Source organism: Oenanthe melanoleuca, chromosome 27 (assembly GCF_029582105.1).
Source record: "Oenanthe melanoleuca isolate GR-GAL-2019-014 chromosome 27, OMel1.0, whole genome shotgun sequence".
In the NCBI taxonomy this organism is placed as follows: domain Eukaryota; kingdom Metazoa; phylum Chordata; class Aves; order Passeriformes; family Muscicapidae; genus Oenanthe; species Oenanthe melanoleuca.
The window spans coordinates 3867191-3881628 of record NC_079360.1 but is presented as its reverse complement, the minus strand read 5'-3'; the positions used below and the strand labels follow the sequence as shown (position 1 = coordinate 3881628).

At 54.9% G+C, this 14438-nt stretch overlaps 2 protein-coding genes across 2 annotated transcripts in view; both read left to right on the top strand.

The window, feature by feature from the left end:
- LOC130263937 (uncharacterized) overlaps nucleotides 1-6064 on the top strand; it is a 34597-nt gene extending 28533 nt beyond the window's left edge. Inside the window, exons 12-22 of the mRNA XM_056511779.1 lie at nucleotides 1059-1170; nucleotides 1278-1373; nucleotides 2235-2499; nucleotides 2655-2850; nucleotides 3082-3247; nucleotides 3320-3413; nucleotides 3805-3858; nucleotides 4103-4257; nucleotides 4452-4602; nucleotides 5310-5383; nucleotides 5522-6064. Of these exons, the coding sequence (XP_056367754.1) occupies nucleotides 1059-1170; nucleotides 1278-1373; nucleotides 2235-2499; nucleotides 2655-2850; nucleotides 3082-3247; nucleotides 3320-3413; nucleotides 3805-3858; nucleotides 4103-4257; nucleotides 4452-4602; nucleotides 5310-5383; nucleotides 5522-5755 (1597 nt within the window). The 3' untranslated portion in view covers nucleotides 5756-6064. The remainder of the gene's footprint in view (nucleotides 1-1058; nucleotides 1171-1277; nucleotides 1374-2234; nucleotides 2500-2654; nucleotides 2851-3081; nucleotides 3248-3319; nucleotides 3414-3804; nucleotides 3859-4102; nucleotides 4258-4451; nucleotides 4603-5309; nucleotides 5384-5521) is intronic.
- Nucleotides 6065-7128: 1064 nt separating this feature from the next.
- On the top strand, nucleotides 7129-12539 carry PSMD3 (proteasome 26S subunit, non-ATPase 3). Its single transcript, XM_056512305.1, has 12 exons — nucleotides 7129-7398; nucleotides 8302-8492; nucleotides 9250-9387; nucleotides 9546-9682; nucleotides 9761-9951; nucleotides 10133-10236; nucleotides 10885-10999; nucleotides 11221-11340; nucleotides 11414-11517; nucleotides 11689-11844; nucleotides 11942-11992; nucleotides 12088-12539. The coding sequence occupies exons 1-12, from the start codon at nucleotides 7227-7229 to the stop codon at nucleotides 12163-12165; spliced, it is 1557 nt and encodes a 518-aa protein (XP_056368280.1). The 5' UTR covers nucleotides 7129-7226; the 3' UTR covers nucleotides 12166-12539.
- The last annotated feature ends 1899 nt before the right edge of the window (nucleotides 12540-14438 follow it).

The window sequence follows — 14438 nt, the reverse complement described above, 5'->3', positions numbered from 1 at the left end:
AAAAGCCAAAGGAAAACATGAGCAGTGATTCACTCTCTCTGGTCTTTCTGTGCTTCAGTGGGGACTGCATGAACTGCTGGTGCCAGGAAGGTGGGGAAATCCCAGAGGTTTCACTGCCACTTCCCTGGTCCCATCTCCCTGAGTTGCTTGAGGAACATCTGCAGCACTTCAGAGCAACACTACAAATACTCTCATTATCACTTTATAAATAAAGAGCAGCTTCTTGCTAAGCAATTGGGTGCCCTTAAAGTCAATTTTTAAATTTTGTGTCTTTTCTGTCCCATGGCACATCTGACAACCTCAGGACTGAAGCTGTTCCACAAATAAGAGCCCTTGATGTGGGCACAGCAATCTCATGTAGAAAACTTTCTAAAATAAAATGTGAATATTTTGATTACTCCTTTGTACAGTATTCTAAGAGAGACTAATAAAAGTGAAGCATTCAGGTTAAAACATGCACTTGCCTCCTGGAATCTTCACATGGATGACTTTTGATGTCATACTAGCATGGCAATGTATCCAGGAAACATGGAATGGCTTGGGTTGGAAGGCACCTTACGACTCATCCACTTCCAGCCCCTGCCATGGGCAGGGACACATTCCACTATTCCTGGTTTCTCCAAGCCCCATCCAACCTGCCCTTGGACACTCCTAGCTTCTGTGGACAACCAGTGCCAGGGCCTGGCCAGTCTCACAGAGAGAAATTTCTTGCCAATATCCCCTCCTGAGTCCGTTTCTCCATTTGTAAAAAGGAGCAACATTACCTGGCTCTATAAAGCTGAATCCTGCAATGATGGAATGGTTTGGGTTGAAGAGACTTAAAGCCCATCCACTCCCACCTGCTGCCAGGGGCAGGGATACTTTCCTCTCCTGTCTGGTCTGGGAGACTTCCAGCAATGGACTTACAGCTCCTACATCTGTAGAATTCACAGTTACCCACACCCCCTGTAACAGACTCTGCTCAATGACTAAAAAAGGAAGTGTTAACCAAGCAACAGAAATCTGTGGGAGCGGAAGACTGGTAATGAGGATGTAAATATGCTGAAGTGACCTCACAGCTGGGAACAGCTCCTGAAAGGCTGCTTGCAAGAGCCAGAGATCTTCCAGCAAGGACCAGGACTAACACTGCCCCTGCCCAGATGTTGCTTCGAGGAGCCTACTGTCAGCAAAGTAAGAGAAATCAACTGAGTCTTTGCTGTGAGATTCTGGTGGTGTGAGCTTCCTGTGCCACTGGGGAAGCTCCTGTATTTCACAAACACTTGCACACCTCTGAGCAGAAGGGAAGCCAGAGAACTTCTCCCAGTGCTCTCCAGAGCCCACATCACCTCAGCAGCCCCGTGGTCTGTTCTGCACACCCACCGGCCCACAAACAGGCAAGTGCATTATCCCAGAGCTTTGGGTATGGGAGAGGATGGGTGGGGATTCTCTGTTAAGTGTTCTTGTTTAGTTTTTCTTCTCCTCTTGGAGAAAAGGTACTAGCCATGAGCACACAATCCTATTTGTCTTCGTAATGGTTTTAACTCCAAGAGGGCAGGGCTAGATGGGATTTGGGGAAGAAATGCTCCCTCTGAGGGCTGAGGCCCCAGAACAGGTTATCCAGAGAAGCTGTGGCTGCCCCATCTGTGGAAGTGTCTCTAACCACGTTGTACAGGGCTTGGAACAACCTGGGAGACTGGAAGCTGTACCTGACCACAGCAGGGAGGGCAATGGGATGAACATTAAGGTCCCTTCCCACCAGGGAAAAACAGTTTCCCAAAACCAGTCAGGACTGTCCAATTTCTCTCTCCAGCTCTAGCCCGTAAAACACCAGAAAAACGAAACTGAAACATTTGATAAAAACATGTTGTGTCAGAAAACAAACAGGGATTCCTTTCTGGCCTTCACACACCAGTTCTGTCCTGCAGACAAAAGGGTCTGCCAAACGAGATTGGGCTGGGCTGATTTCTCTCTGTTTTGGGGCACATTTGCCCTAAAATCAGCATCCTCAGATTGTGCCAGCTGTGCTCTCTTTGCACCATAACTGGGGTTCAACAGGAAAAGAGAATGAGGACAAACAAACCAGCTCCTGCTGCTTCCTCTCCAAAAACTCTCTGTGACAACCCTGTGAAACTCGTGTCCTTGGACAGTGAGGGGCATTTTGAGTCGTTATTTTACAATCTCAAAGAATGCTTAGTTACAATGTCCTCCTATTATGTCAAGTAATTTGTCTTAGCTTGTGTTGCCTCTTTCCCAAGGCACAAATCTCCTTGGCTTTTCTTCAAAACCTCAGCCACAGCAGAATGTTTAAAAAAGTCACCAAATTCATCGTAAATCAAATGGATCCATGCAAAGAATTGGTCCCTGTCGAGAGCATCGCAGACAATGAGCACTTCAGGCCTCTCTATCTACTGAAAAGAAAGAGAAAACCAAAAACCATATTCCACCCAGCTCCCTACTACCAGCGGACAGGGTTCACACTGCATGATGTGCTGCTGCCTGGAGAAGATGGTAAAAGCATAGGTAAAGCCCAAATTTATCAATATAAATTTATGAAATACCATAGATAATATTTTTTAATAATTTGTTGCTAAACAGTACCAGCTTTCTATGTGTGATATACTTACTGTGCTGAGTCTGTGTAATCCTGCTTAAGATAATTTATGGAGTTGTTTCAGAGTCCATCCATCAAGATTCCAGCCAAATTACTATCACAAAAGCCAGCAAAGACCAAGCTGATGGAGGTCTCAGCATTTCATGTGATCCTGCAAGTGTAGATCTGCAAGGAGGTGCCTCTTTGTCCAAAGAGTTTTCCATTACGCCACAGAAGAAGAGCATATCTCTGGAATCACTGGAGGCACTGAGAAGAGAAAGGTAAGGAATTACAAAGGGAGCACACATGCTCCAGTCAGCCTCCTCCAGCCCATGCCAGCCTAAAATCAAGATTAAGACTTCAGGGCATGAATTTCCTCTAATTAGGCCAGGTTAGACATTGAACGGAGTGACAAGGTCCCCCTGAGCCTCCTTTTCTACAGGCTTATCTCCATCAGCTGCCTCAGCTGCTCCCGGTGCTTCAAACCCTTCCTAATTTTTTTTTCCTTCTAGAGAAATCAACATGGATCATTCCTTCATCCGACAGCTACAGAGAACAGACATCAATCTATACGTGGTCACTGAAATCCTCGAAGCCTCAGAGGAGACTGTCTACAAGGAATCCACCAAGGCAGATGGGGGCTTCAAGGCCAAATTTTCTGCCACACTCTGTGCAAAGGTTTGGCTTCTCTCTACTTCCTTCCCCAACACCTGCACCCATGTGTTCTAGCTGGTTGTTTTCCTTTACCAGGGCACCAGGGAGGACAAACAAACCATAGTCATACCCAAGGGCTGCACCCTGGCCTTCAGGACCATCCCACTACACATTAGAGATGGAGCATGGGGTAAGTAACTTCCAGAAATGATCAATTCCTCCTTTCCAGAAACATCACACAAGAGGAAGAACATTTTAGGAAGTATCACTTGGCCCCTGAGCCACTCCCAGCTTATCTGAAAGAGGTGGAATCAGTGTAAGGAACAGAAATTACCCAAAGGTCAGATTATCCATGCAAGGTCAAAGATGCTCTTTGGTTGGAAGTTCTATTAAAAAAGGAAAGAAGAAAATCTCAGATCTACATTTCAGGAGCTGCAGATCTCCTGTTGATAAATGGCACACAGAGCAGAGTTTTGGTGTTTCTTTTCCTTTCCTACTCAGAAGAGCCAGTAAGAAAACAGGCTGGGTGACCAACACTGGGAAGGCTGGTATAGAAAACTGCCCTTTTTATCCCCTTTCAGATCTGGACTATTTCCCAGTAGAAGCTCTGAGAAGAGCAGCATATATAGCTGATGGTAAGTAATGTATTTTACTGCTTTCACTTGCACAACATTTAGCTGCTTTGGGCAAGATTTAATCTCACAGCAGAAAACAAATCAGCTGGAGTGATGCATTTCCCTCTTCCCTGTAACATTACAACTTTCCAAATTTCCATATCACTTCAAAAACACTCATACAAGTGTTTCAGTCTCTGGGTTTAAAGCTGCTAATGAACTCCTAGAACTCAAGTGAAAGATTAGGACACCTTTCGATTTGCAGGTCCCTCACAAGGAAAATTAGGAGTAGTGGCGAGTGAAATTAAATACTCCTGCAGAAATTTCCCGGAATTGCCTCCTGACATCCTGCTCATTGTCTTCAACACCATCAAAACTGTGATGAGAGACAAGAACCTCCTTCTAGAGCTCAGACAGAAAGTAAGTGAAGCTTTTCTTACTCCCACAATTTAAAAATACAGACACATCCAGGACCACTCCTCTTGCCTCATGAGTCACCTGTTCTGTGCCACAACTGTCCATCCAAAATTCCCTCAGCCAGCACATCTTGCTGTACTGGAAAAGCTGCAGCCTCTGCTCTCAGATCCTGACCTTTCTTTTCCTTATTGTTACAGATGGAAGATATTCCTGAGCAAAATGATGGGTATGAGCTGAAAACTGAGAGCCCAGACTTAAAAGACCTGTTCAGCACCTTACAGCATTTTCCAAGAGATTGTTTCCTTCTGTGTGCAGAAGGAATCACCTACACCCTTGATGCTTTGCATGGTGAGGCTTTGAGAATTTAGAAGGGAGATCAAGGCAGGGATGACTCCCAGTCCTGCCATTCCCTCCTACCTTCCTCTCTCAATCCTCCTCCTCCTCAAGTGGAATCTACATCCATGTCCCATGGAGGGGAGAGGAGAGAAATCCCCTCCACACCCACCCAGGCCTCCCTGCTCCCTCAAAGTGCAGTCACAGCTTCTGCCTGAGGACCAGCTCCAATCTCTGCTCTGCTGACCAGAGACAGGACACAAGCAAATGGCTGGACCTGTGTCTGGGAGGGTTAGCTTGGATATCAGGGAAAGGTTCTTATCCCAGAGGGTTCTCAGGCACTGAACACACTCCCCAGGGAATGGTCACAGCCCCAAGGCTGACAGAGCTCCAGGAGTGTTTGAACAACTGTCTCAGGCACACAGTGGGATTGTTGGGGTTGTCCTGTGCAGGGACAGGAGCTGGACTTCAATTATCCTTGTAGGTCCCTTCCAACTCCATATTCCATGATTCTGTGAGCTACAGCCAGATCACTCTCACAGTCAGGCTGCACAAATCATTTCTATTGAAGCATCCAAAGAACCTTTGACCAAACAAGCATTTCCTATAAGAAATGATCACCCTTCCCCTCCTCTTCACTCTCTCCCATCCTGCTCACCAGTCCCATCCCACCACTAACCTTGGCAGGAGGTTTTGGATCCAAACCCAGTTTGTTTCTGCAGAGTTAATGGACGATCAGCTGTGGCTGCTGCTGGAATCCTTGGAAAGGAAGATTCTGTCCCAACAGCTGAAACTGGTGAGAACACACACCACACCTGGCTCCTTTCAAGGGGAGGAAGGCTTATGTTAATTATAACAACATTTCCATGATGATGTCACAACTTGACAGCTGATTGACACCCTGATTTTGCTTTTATTTGTTGTTGCTGTGAAGGTTGAAAACCTCCTGAAACATGACCTGGATAAGGGGAAGAGTTTCCATGTGGATGCCAGGCTGCTCTCCTTCCCACATGAGGAAGAACAGATGTTAACCATGGAACTGGTGGAGCTGAGTGGAGTGCAGCTCCAGGAAGATGGATCAGCTGTCCCTAGGGATCAACCCTTTGAGTCTGTGGCAGCCCTGTTTGCTGCCCTGTACGCCCTCAACCTCCTGAGTGGCTCCAAGTAGGACACACCTGGCCCGCCCAGGGAACCCCTCTGCAAGGTCATGGGATATCTCTGCTGACAAGAGAGTTTTCTCTCCCAATATCATCCTTGTTAATGCCCAAGGCTGCTTTGTCTGGCAAAAGGAAATTTAAGGCAGGAAAACTCATTATGGATATTAATGGTTGGATATCAAAATGGATTTGTTTCACTGACACCTCCCTGCCCAACACTGCCATCATCCCTGAGATGCTCAAGGAATACAGGCAGCATTTTAGAGCTACCATACCCTCATTATCACTTTATAAATAAAGAGAAACTTTTTGCTATGCAACTGGGTGCTCTCAAAGTCAATTTCTTAATTTTGTATGGTTTTGGTCCCACAGCACATCTGACAAGCTTAGGATGCTGTACAAAAAATACAGGCACTTAGCCCTGGGGGGAAGTTGGAGGGTCCCTCAGGCTGTGGGGCCTGAGAGGGTCCCTGAGGCCAGGGGTGCCTGCAGCAAGGGGCAGCACTGCTCACCTGTGTGGGTACTGGTAGGACTGGTACGGCTCTGGGAGGACTTCCAGCACCAGGGACCAGGCCCTGCCGAGCAACAGCTACAAAGTGAGCCTGACCCCAACCTGGAACCATTATGGGACCTTTTGGCCTCAGTCCCAGACCAAACCCCCATAGAAACCCTGGTCCCTCATGGGACTCCCCGCTCCCAGCCTCCAGCCCGCCTCCTCACGGGACCCCTCACAGAATCTCCAGTCCCAACCCAGCCCCTCATGGGATCCTCGAACTGGTCTCAGCATGGCCCCTCATGGGACCCCTCAGAGAATCCCCCGTCCCAGCCCAGCTCCTCACGGGATCCTGGAACTGGTCCCAGTAGGGGCCCCTCATGGGACCCCTTACATAATCCCTGCTCCCAGCCCCTCACGGGGACCCTTCACGGGATCCTCGACCTGGCCCCAGCGCGGCCCCTCACGCGGCCCTTCACTGGATCCCCGAACTGGCCCCAGCGCGGCCCCTCAAGGGACCCTTCAGGGGATCCTCGATCGCAGATCGGACCCTCACGGGATCCCCGTCACGGGCCAGCCCCTCACGGGACCTCGCGCTAACGCCTCAGCGAAGACTCGCCCTCGCCTGCGCCCCCAAAAGGCGGGAACAGATCAGCACCCGACGGAAACGCCCGAAAGCTCTACGGAGATCCCCGAGGCAGTGAGGCGAAAGAAACCGATCGATGCCGGAACCCTCCGAGACGGCTCGGCCAAAACTTCCGAGAATGCGGCGAGAATCTACGAGCGAAGACGGAAATACCCGAGAGCGTCACGGAACTCCACGAGCGGTCGCTACGGAACTCTCCGAGCGGTGCCTGAGATACCCGAAAGCGCGGCGGAACAACCCGAGCGATGGCGGAAACGGCCGAGCGAAAGGCGGAAGGAAACGATCGTCTGTCGCTCGGCACTCGGCTGGTCGCGCCTGGCGGCCCGTTGTGCAGTGTCACGCCATGAAGCAGGACGGCGCGTCCCGCCGCCGCGGCGACAAGGCCAAGGCACCCCCGGAGGGACCCCCGCCCGCCCCCCCGGACGTCGAGATGCACGAGGAGGCGGCGCCGGTGGCCCCCGAGGCGGCCGGAGAGCGGCAGCCGCAGCGGGAGCTGGACGCGATCACGCTGGAGGGTGAGGGGGGGAATGTTGTTGTAATGGGGGTGTCTGTGGGGATGAGGGGGAAACTGGGGGGTCTTGGGGGTAGAAGGGACCTGGAACAGATCGGGGGAACCCCTGAAAGCGGGGGATGTTGGAGGAAGGGGATTGGGGGGAGATATAGGAAGCCCTGAAGGAGATGGGGAGGGCGTCAGGGTGGGGGTACCTGAGGGGGGTGGGAAAGGGGCTGGGAAGGTGCTGGAGGAAGGGAATGGCGGGGTCAGTGAGGGGGGCAGTTGGAGGGGGCTCTGAGGGAATGAGGAATGAGAAGTGAGTTTAGGGTGGGGGAACACTTTGGGGAAGGGGAGTTGTGGGGACACCATATGGGAAAGGGAGAGGGGAGGTTTGTCTGGGGGGGTGTCACTATGGGAAAAGGGATTTAGGGGGCACAGAGAGGGAAATGGAGACGGGAGGTGTGTTTTCTGTGGGGGAGACACTCTGGAGAAGGGTATTTGGGGCAGTGTGTGAGGGAAAGGAAGGGGGAGGTTGGTTTTGGAGGCAGTCACTTAAGAATGGGAGATGGAGGTGTGTTTCGGGGGGATCACTGTGGAAGGGAATTGAGGCAGCTCTGTGAGGGTAAGAGCATGTTTTGGGGACAGACTGTGAGAAACAGGGTGGATGCACACCTGCTGTGGTGGGACCCCACGGGGGTGCCGAGGGATACTGGAGCCCTTCAGGAGGAGGGAGGAGACTCTGCAAGGGCCTCACCACCCCCCTGCTCCAAGCAGGGACCGCCCTGAGGGCAGGTCAGGTCGCTGGGGACACCAAGGCCAGAGTGACCTCAGAACAGCAGGACAGGGTGAGGGGGCAGCCCTGGCTTTGCTCCGGGGAGCTCGTGGCGGAGGATTTGGGGTGAGGGGTGTCCGTGTGCCCCCGCAGACATCAAGGAGCACGTGAAGCAGCTGGAGAAGGCGGTGTCGGGGAAGGAGCCGCGCTACGTGCTGCGGGCGCTGCGGGCTCTGCCCTCCACCTCCCGCCGCCTCAACCCCAACGTGCTGCACAAGGCCATCCACGGCTTCTTCACCTCCAACTGCACTGTCAGGGACTTCCTGCTCGGATTCCTGGAGGAGGTAGGGACACAAACTGGGAAGGGACACCTGCCCTCACCTCTGCCCTGCTCTGGTGACACCCCCCAGCAGAGCTGCCCCAGTGCAAGGGTCCCAGCACGGGAAGGATGTGGAGCTGTAAGAGTGAATCCAGAGCATAATCAAAGGGATGGAACAACTCAGCTGTGAGGAAATACAGGGAGAATTGGGATTGTTCAGCCTGAAGAAGAGAAGATTTAGGGGTGACCTAATTGTGACCTCCCAGTATCTGAAGAAGCAACATGAAAGATGGGGAGGGACTATTTACAAGGTCTAGGAGTGACAGGACCAGGGGGAGTGGCTTGTCACAGACAGAGGGCAGGATTAGATGGGATATTTACCAGAAATTCTTCTCTGTGAGGGCAGTGAAGCACTGAAATGGATTTCCCAGGAAAGTTGTGGCTGCCCCATTCCTGAAAGTGTCCATGATTGGGTTGGATGGGGCTTGGAGCAACCTGGTTTGGTGGAATGTGTCCCTACCCATGGCAAGGAGTGGAACTAGATGAACCTGAAGGCTCCCCCCAGCCCAAAAACATCGGGGATTCCATGGTTCTTTCCCTCTCCAAGGAGCCTCTGGAATAGGGCAGTGGGGTTTGGGGACAGTGGGGATGAGCAGCCCCTCTGCTCAGTCACGCATGTGAGCAGGGACAGGTCCTTGCAGTCCTGGGCTGGCTCCTGTCACACATGGAGCAGAGCTGTCTCCACACAGGGACAGTGATCCAGAATTTCTCTCTCCCCTCAGTCCATGGACACAGAAGCTGAGCTGCAGTTCCGCCCACGGACAGGGAAAGCAGCCTCAGCCCCTCTCCTGCCAGAGGTGGAGGCCTACCTGCAGCTGCTGCTCGTTATCTACCTGATGAACAGCAAGAGGTACCCTGAGGTGAGACCCCTGAGCTGCCCCGCAGTTCTTCTGCTCCCTGGGCATCCTCTGGCTCTGCCCCATGCTGTCCCCTCATCCCAGCAGTGTTCAGTTCTCCCCCAGGCTCAGTCCCTCCTGGGATCAATGCCCCTGCTCTGACCTCCCTTCCCCTCCTGCAGGCTCAGAAAGTGTCCGATGACCTGATGCAGAAGATCAGCTCCCAGAACCGCCGGGCCCTGGACCTGGTGGTGGCCAAGTGTTACTATTACCACTCCCGCATCTACGAATTCCTGAACAAACTCGATGTGGTCCGGAGGTGGGATGGGTCCTGTGGGGGGCTGAACTTGATCCCTGTTTTCCTCCCTCTTCCCTGACTCCCTGTCCCACCCTGCAGCTTCCTGCACGCCCGGCTCCGCACGGCCACGCTGCGCCACGACGCCGACGGCCAGGCCACGCTCCTGAACCTGCTCCTGAGGAATTACCTCCACTACAACCTCTACGACCAGGCTGAAAAGCTCGTCTCCAAGTCCGTGTTCCCCGAGCAGGCCAACAACAACGAGTGGGCTCGCTACCTGTACTACACAGGTGAGCAGGGCTGGCTGCCCGCCCTGGCTCCTGGCATCCCACACACTGAGGGCTCCAGTTCCTCAGAGAACCCCTTTGAGCAGCTGGAGGTGGGGCTTCCAGGCAGGATTTGGAGCCCCATCCGTGTAGGTCGGGTTGGATTCACTGGGTGGCTTTCCCCACCCGCCCCGTGTGGGCGCAGGGCGGATCAAGGCCATCCAGCTGGAGTACTCGGAGGCGCGGCGCACCATGACCAACGCCCTGCGCAAGGCCCCGCAGCACACAGCCGTGGGCTTCAAGCAGACGGTGAGTGGGGAGAGGGCAGGACCCCCCTGGGTTGGGTCTGAGACCCCTCGGGGTTGGGATCTCGCAGGGGTTGGATGTGGGATCTTCTGGGATGTCAGGCTCCATGGAATTTTGGTTTGGGACCTCCCAGGTTTGGGAACTCGCAGGCTGGGGACCTTCTGGAATGTCAGGCCAAATGGAGTTTAGTTTGAGACCTCCCAAGTTTGGGACCTCCTTGGATGTCAGGCCCCATGGAGTCACATCCTCTGGGATTTGGGACTTCCCAGGTCCAGGACACCCCAGGATTTGGCTCCTCAGGGACAGTTCTGGGACCTCCCATGTCCCAGGCTTGGCACCTTCCAGGATGAGATCTGGTACCCCCTAGGGTTAGGCTCTGCAGGGACAAGTGTGGGACCTCCCACAGTCAGACCTCGTGGTGACAGGTTTGGGACCTCCCAGGATGTTGGGCCCTGCAAAGATGACAGGTGCAGCACCTCCTAGGTATTGTAACTTCCCAGGAGCAAATCTGGGACCCTCCAGGCCCCACAGGGATGGCAACGGGTTTGGGATCTCCTGGGCCACACATGGTTCATCTCTGTCTTGAAGTGCACAGGGGCAGGGATGGTTTCAGGCCCTGTGGGGACTCACTCAGGGCTCACTCTACCCCAGGTGCACAAGCTGCTCATCGTGGTGGAGCTGCTCCTCGGGGAGATCCCGGACAGGCTCCAGTTCCGGCAGCCCTCGCTCAAGCGCTCGCTCATGCCCTACTTCCTGCTGACCCAGGGTACGGCCGCCCACCCCTGCCTGTCTCTGTCCTTCCTGCAATCTCAGAGAATCATGGAATATCCTGAGTGGGAAGGGACCCAGTGGAAATTCTCTTCTCTCCCCTTGATGGGACTTGGATGCAGATGCCACTTGGGAAGGAGGAGAAGGAGGAAGTCAGCCAGCCCTGACTCGCTTTCCCCAGCCTTTCTCCTTCCCCCATTCCCACCTTCTTCCCTCCAGCCGTCAGGACGGGGAACCTGGCCAAGTTCAACCAAGTCCTTGACCAGTTTGGGGACAAGTTCCAGGCCGATGGCACCTACACTTTGATCATTCGGCTGAGGCACAACGTCATCAAGACAGGTAGGAGGTGTTTGGGGAGCCCCACCAGGCTGGGCAGGCCTGGGGGCTGCATCCCATTCCCTTCTCCCTGCAGGTGTCCGCATGATCAGCCTCTCCTACTCCCGCATCTCCCTGGCCGACATTGCCCAGAAGCTGCAGCTGGACAGCCCCGAGGACGCCGAGTTCATCGTTGCCAAGGTACCAGCACAGGGAGTCCCATCCTTTTGGGGACCCTGCCCCATTCCCCTGCACCCCCTCCCTGCAGCACTGCTGGGTTTGGGTTGAGGCTCATCCAGGGAAAACTGGGGACTGGGCTCCGTGTGAGCCCTCAGGGACACCCCGTGCCCTGCCCCCTGCCCGGGCTCACAGGCCATCCGGGACGGCGTCATCGAGGCCAGCATCAACCACGAGAAGGGCTACGTGCAGTCCAAGGAGATGATTGACATCTACTCCACACGGGAGCCCCAGCTGGCCTTCCACCAGCGCATCTCCTTCTGCCTCGACATCCACAACATGTCTGTGAAGGTGAGCACAGCGTGTCCCCAGCTCTCTGACGGGGACAGCAGGACACAGCTCAGGGCTGCCTCAGCTCTGAGCTCCTCCTCCTCTTCTTTTTCTCCAGGCCATGAGGTTCCCCCCCAAATCTTACAATAAGGACTTGGAATCTGCAGAGGTGAGATCTCACCGGGGTCTCTGCAGCCACTGTAACCATGGGAAGGATGTGGCTTCTGTCTCCACCTGCCACCAACCTTGGCCTTTGCTTTCCAGGAGCGCCGGGAGCGTGAGCAGCAGGACCTGGAGTTTGCCAAGGAGATGGCAGAGGACGATGACGATGGCTTTCCGTGACCCTGGGCCCTGGCTGTACTTTTTTATTTGTCCCTTGGACAGATGGTGGCTGTGCAGGGCCCTCCGTCCCCCCCCAGACCCCCTTTTATAAATCCCTGCATGTCTGTACTGTGGGAGGGGACATGGGGGGTTCCCTGGGCCCACACCCCCTGACCACCTGCACTCGTGGTGGGACCCCCCTCCCCAATAAACATCCTTAAAAGGATCCCTGTGGTGACATCAGAGCCTGTGCCAGGGGCCTGCGAGGGGAGTGGGGCTGGAGGGAGCAGGAGTGGGGTCTCCACTGGTGCCCCCCCAGCTCCCATGACAACAACGGGGTCAAACTTTGTTAAACTTCAATTATGACTTTTAAAATAAAAGATGGAAAAACACCAGCCTGGGTGGGCTCCTGCTGTGTGTTTGTTGGAATGGGGAGGGGGCATGGGGCTGGTTTGGGGTCTCTGCTCTCTCCCTGGGGCTAAGCACCAGAGATGAGACTAGATCTGGTCAGGCCATCCTGGGGGACTGGAGCTTTGTCTCAGCGGTGCTGGGAGTGGCCCCAGCAGCTCCAGGATGGTATCCCAGGAGGATTCCACTGGGAAAGGCACAGAGCTCCCCCTTGTGCCCCACAACACCAACCCTGAGTGTGATGGGGATAGGGGACATGCAGCCACTCCAGGTGGGTCCCATCAGCATCTGGGATGAGTTCTCTGAGAAAATCTGGGAATCTCCCAGCCACGCCCACGCTGGGATGGCAGCCAGGGCTGCAGGTCAAGAGCCGGGCTGTCCCAGCCCATTCCCGCTCTGCAGGAGACCAAAGAAGGCAAGAGCCCAGCCAGGGGGGCTGGGGCTGGCACTGGGGACACAGGGACATCCCAGAGGGAGCCCTGGTGCGTTGGCAGATGTCAGGATGGGGCAGGAAGAGGAAGGGTGACCACGAGGTGGAAGCACAACAGGGTGGGTGCCCAGGACAGTCCCTGGACCGAGCAGCTCTGGCCCCATGGTGTGGGGGGAGTTTGCTGGCCCAGCTCCTTCCCCCACCCCCCAACACCCACACTTTCACATTTGAAACCACTTCCTTCCTTGGAAAGCTGACGGGGCCTTTGGGTGCTGATTCAACCCCCTCACGCCCCCATCACAATTCCTGAAAGCACCATCCTGCTGAGAGGGCAGAGCTCTGGGGTGACTGAGGGGACCATGCTGAGCCCCTCCATGGCCACCGGCTCTCCCTCCCTCCAAGGTGAGGACAAGCACAGTTGGAGGGGCTGTTTCTCCCAAAAATCCCATCAACAGTCTCTACTGACAAGGTCCTTCTATGCATCCAGAGGGCAGAACGTTCAGTGCTGCCAAGTTTGAAGAGAGGTCATCAGTAGGTTTTAGTGTTAACACCTGGCAGTGCCAGGAAGGCTCTGCTTGGTACTCATGGATTGGCTGCAGCTGATTTGGGTTGATTTCCCAGCTGGAGGCAGGAACTTCCAGGTCTTCCAGCTTGTGGGACTGGTGCTGTGGCTGTACCTCACTAACTGTACCCCACAAACTACCCCAGTGCGTGTGTAGCCCTTCCCAGTGCCCACCAACACCTGCAGCCTTCAGAGACCGGGTTCCCTGTCCCCATCCCTGTCCACACAGCCTCCAGGAGGGCAGCGATGGGACCCAGTCAGGGTGCAGAATGATCCTCCCCAGCCCAGCGCTGCCCTGGAATGGCCCCGTGCAGGGCTGTGAGGGGAGCGGGCGCCTCCCGCGCCCTGGGCAGCCCGTGCCGGGCAGGACCCGGCCAGCTGGCACCGGCCCAGCAGATCCTGGAAGGACTTGCGGGAACCGGCACGAGCCAAAATTCCCTCGTCAGCACCACGGGGCCGGGAGCAGCCACCCCTTGCCAAGGGCTTCCCTGGAAGCCTCTTCCCCGTAGAGGCAGAGGGGGGGGCTGGCCCCCGCGGGTGGGGTCAGCCCAATGTGGCCGGTGCTTGGTGCTGTTCATGGGGACACTGGGCACAACCCGGCCGCACAGCACCCAGAAGAGCAGGATCCGGCCCCGTGGTGCTGCCCCGGGGAGCCACAGCCCAGGGCAGGTGCCTGGACCGGGTCGCACCTTGGCCACCTCCAGCTGGTGCCACCACCGTGAAGGTCACACTGTGAAGGTGGCACCACCAGCACCCACCCTGATGCCGGGGTGAGGGTCTGGGGCAGCTGACAGGGGGTGGTGCCCACGTGGGCTGGGGATGGGGACAATCCCAGAGTGACAGCAGCAGCGAGAAGCCACCATGACCTTGGCCAGTCACCTGCGGGTAACCCTG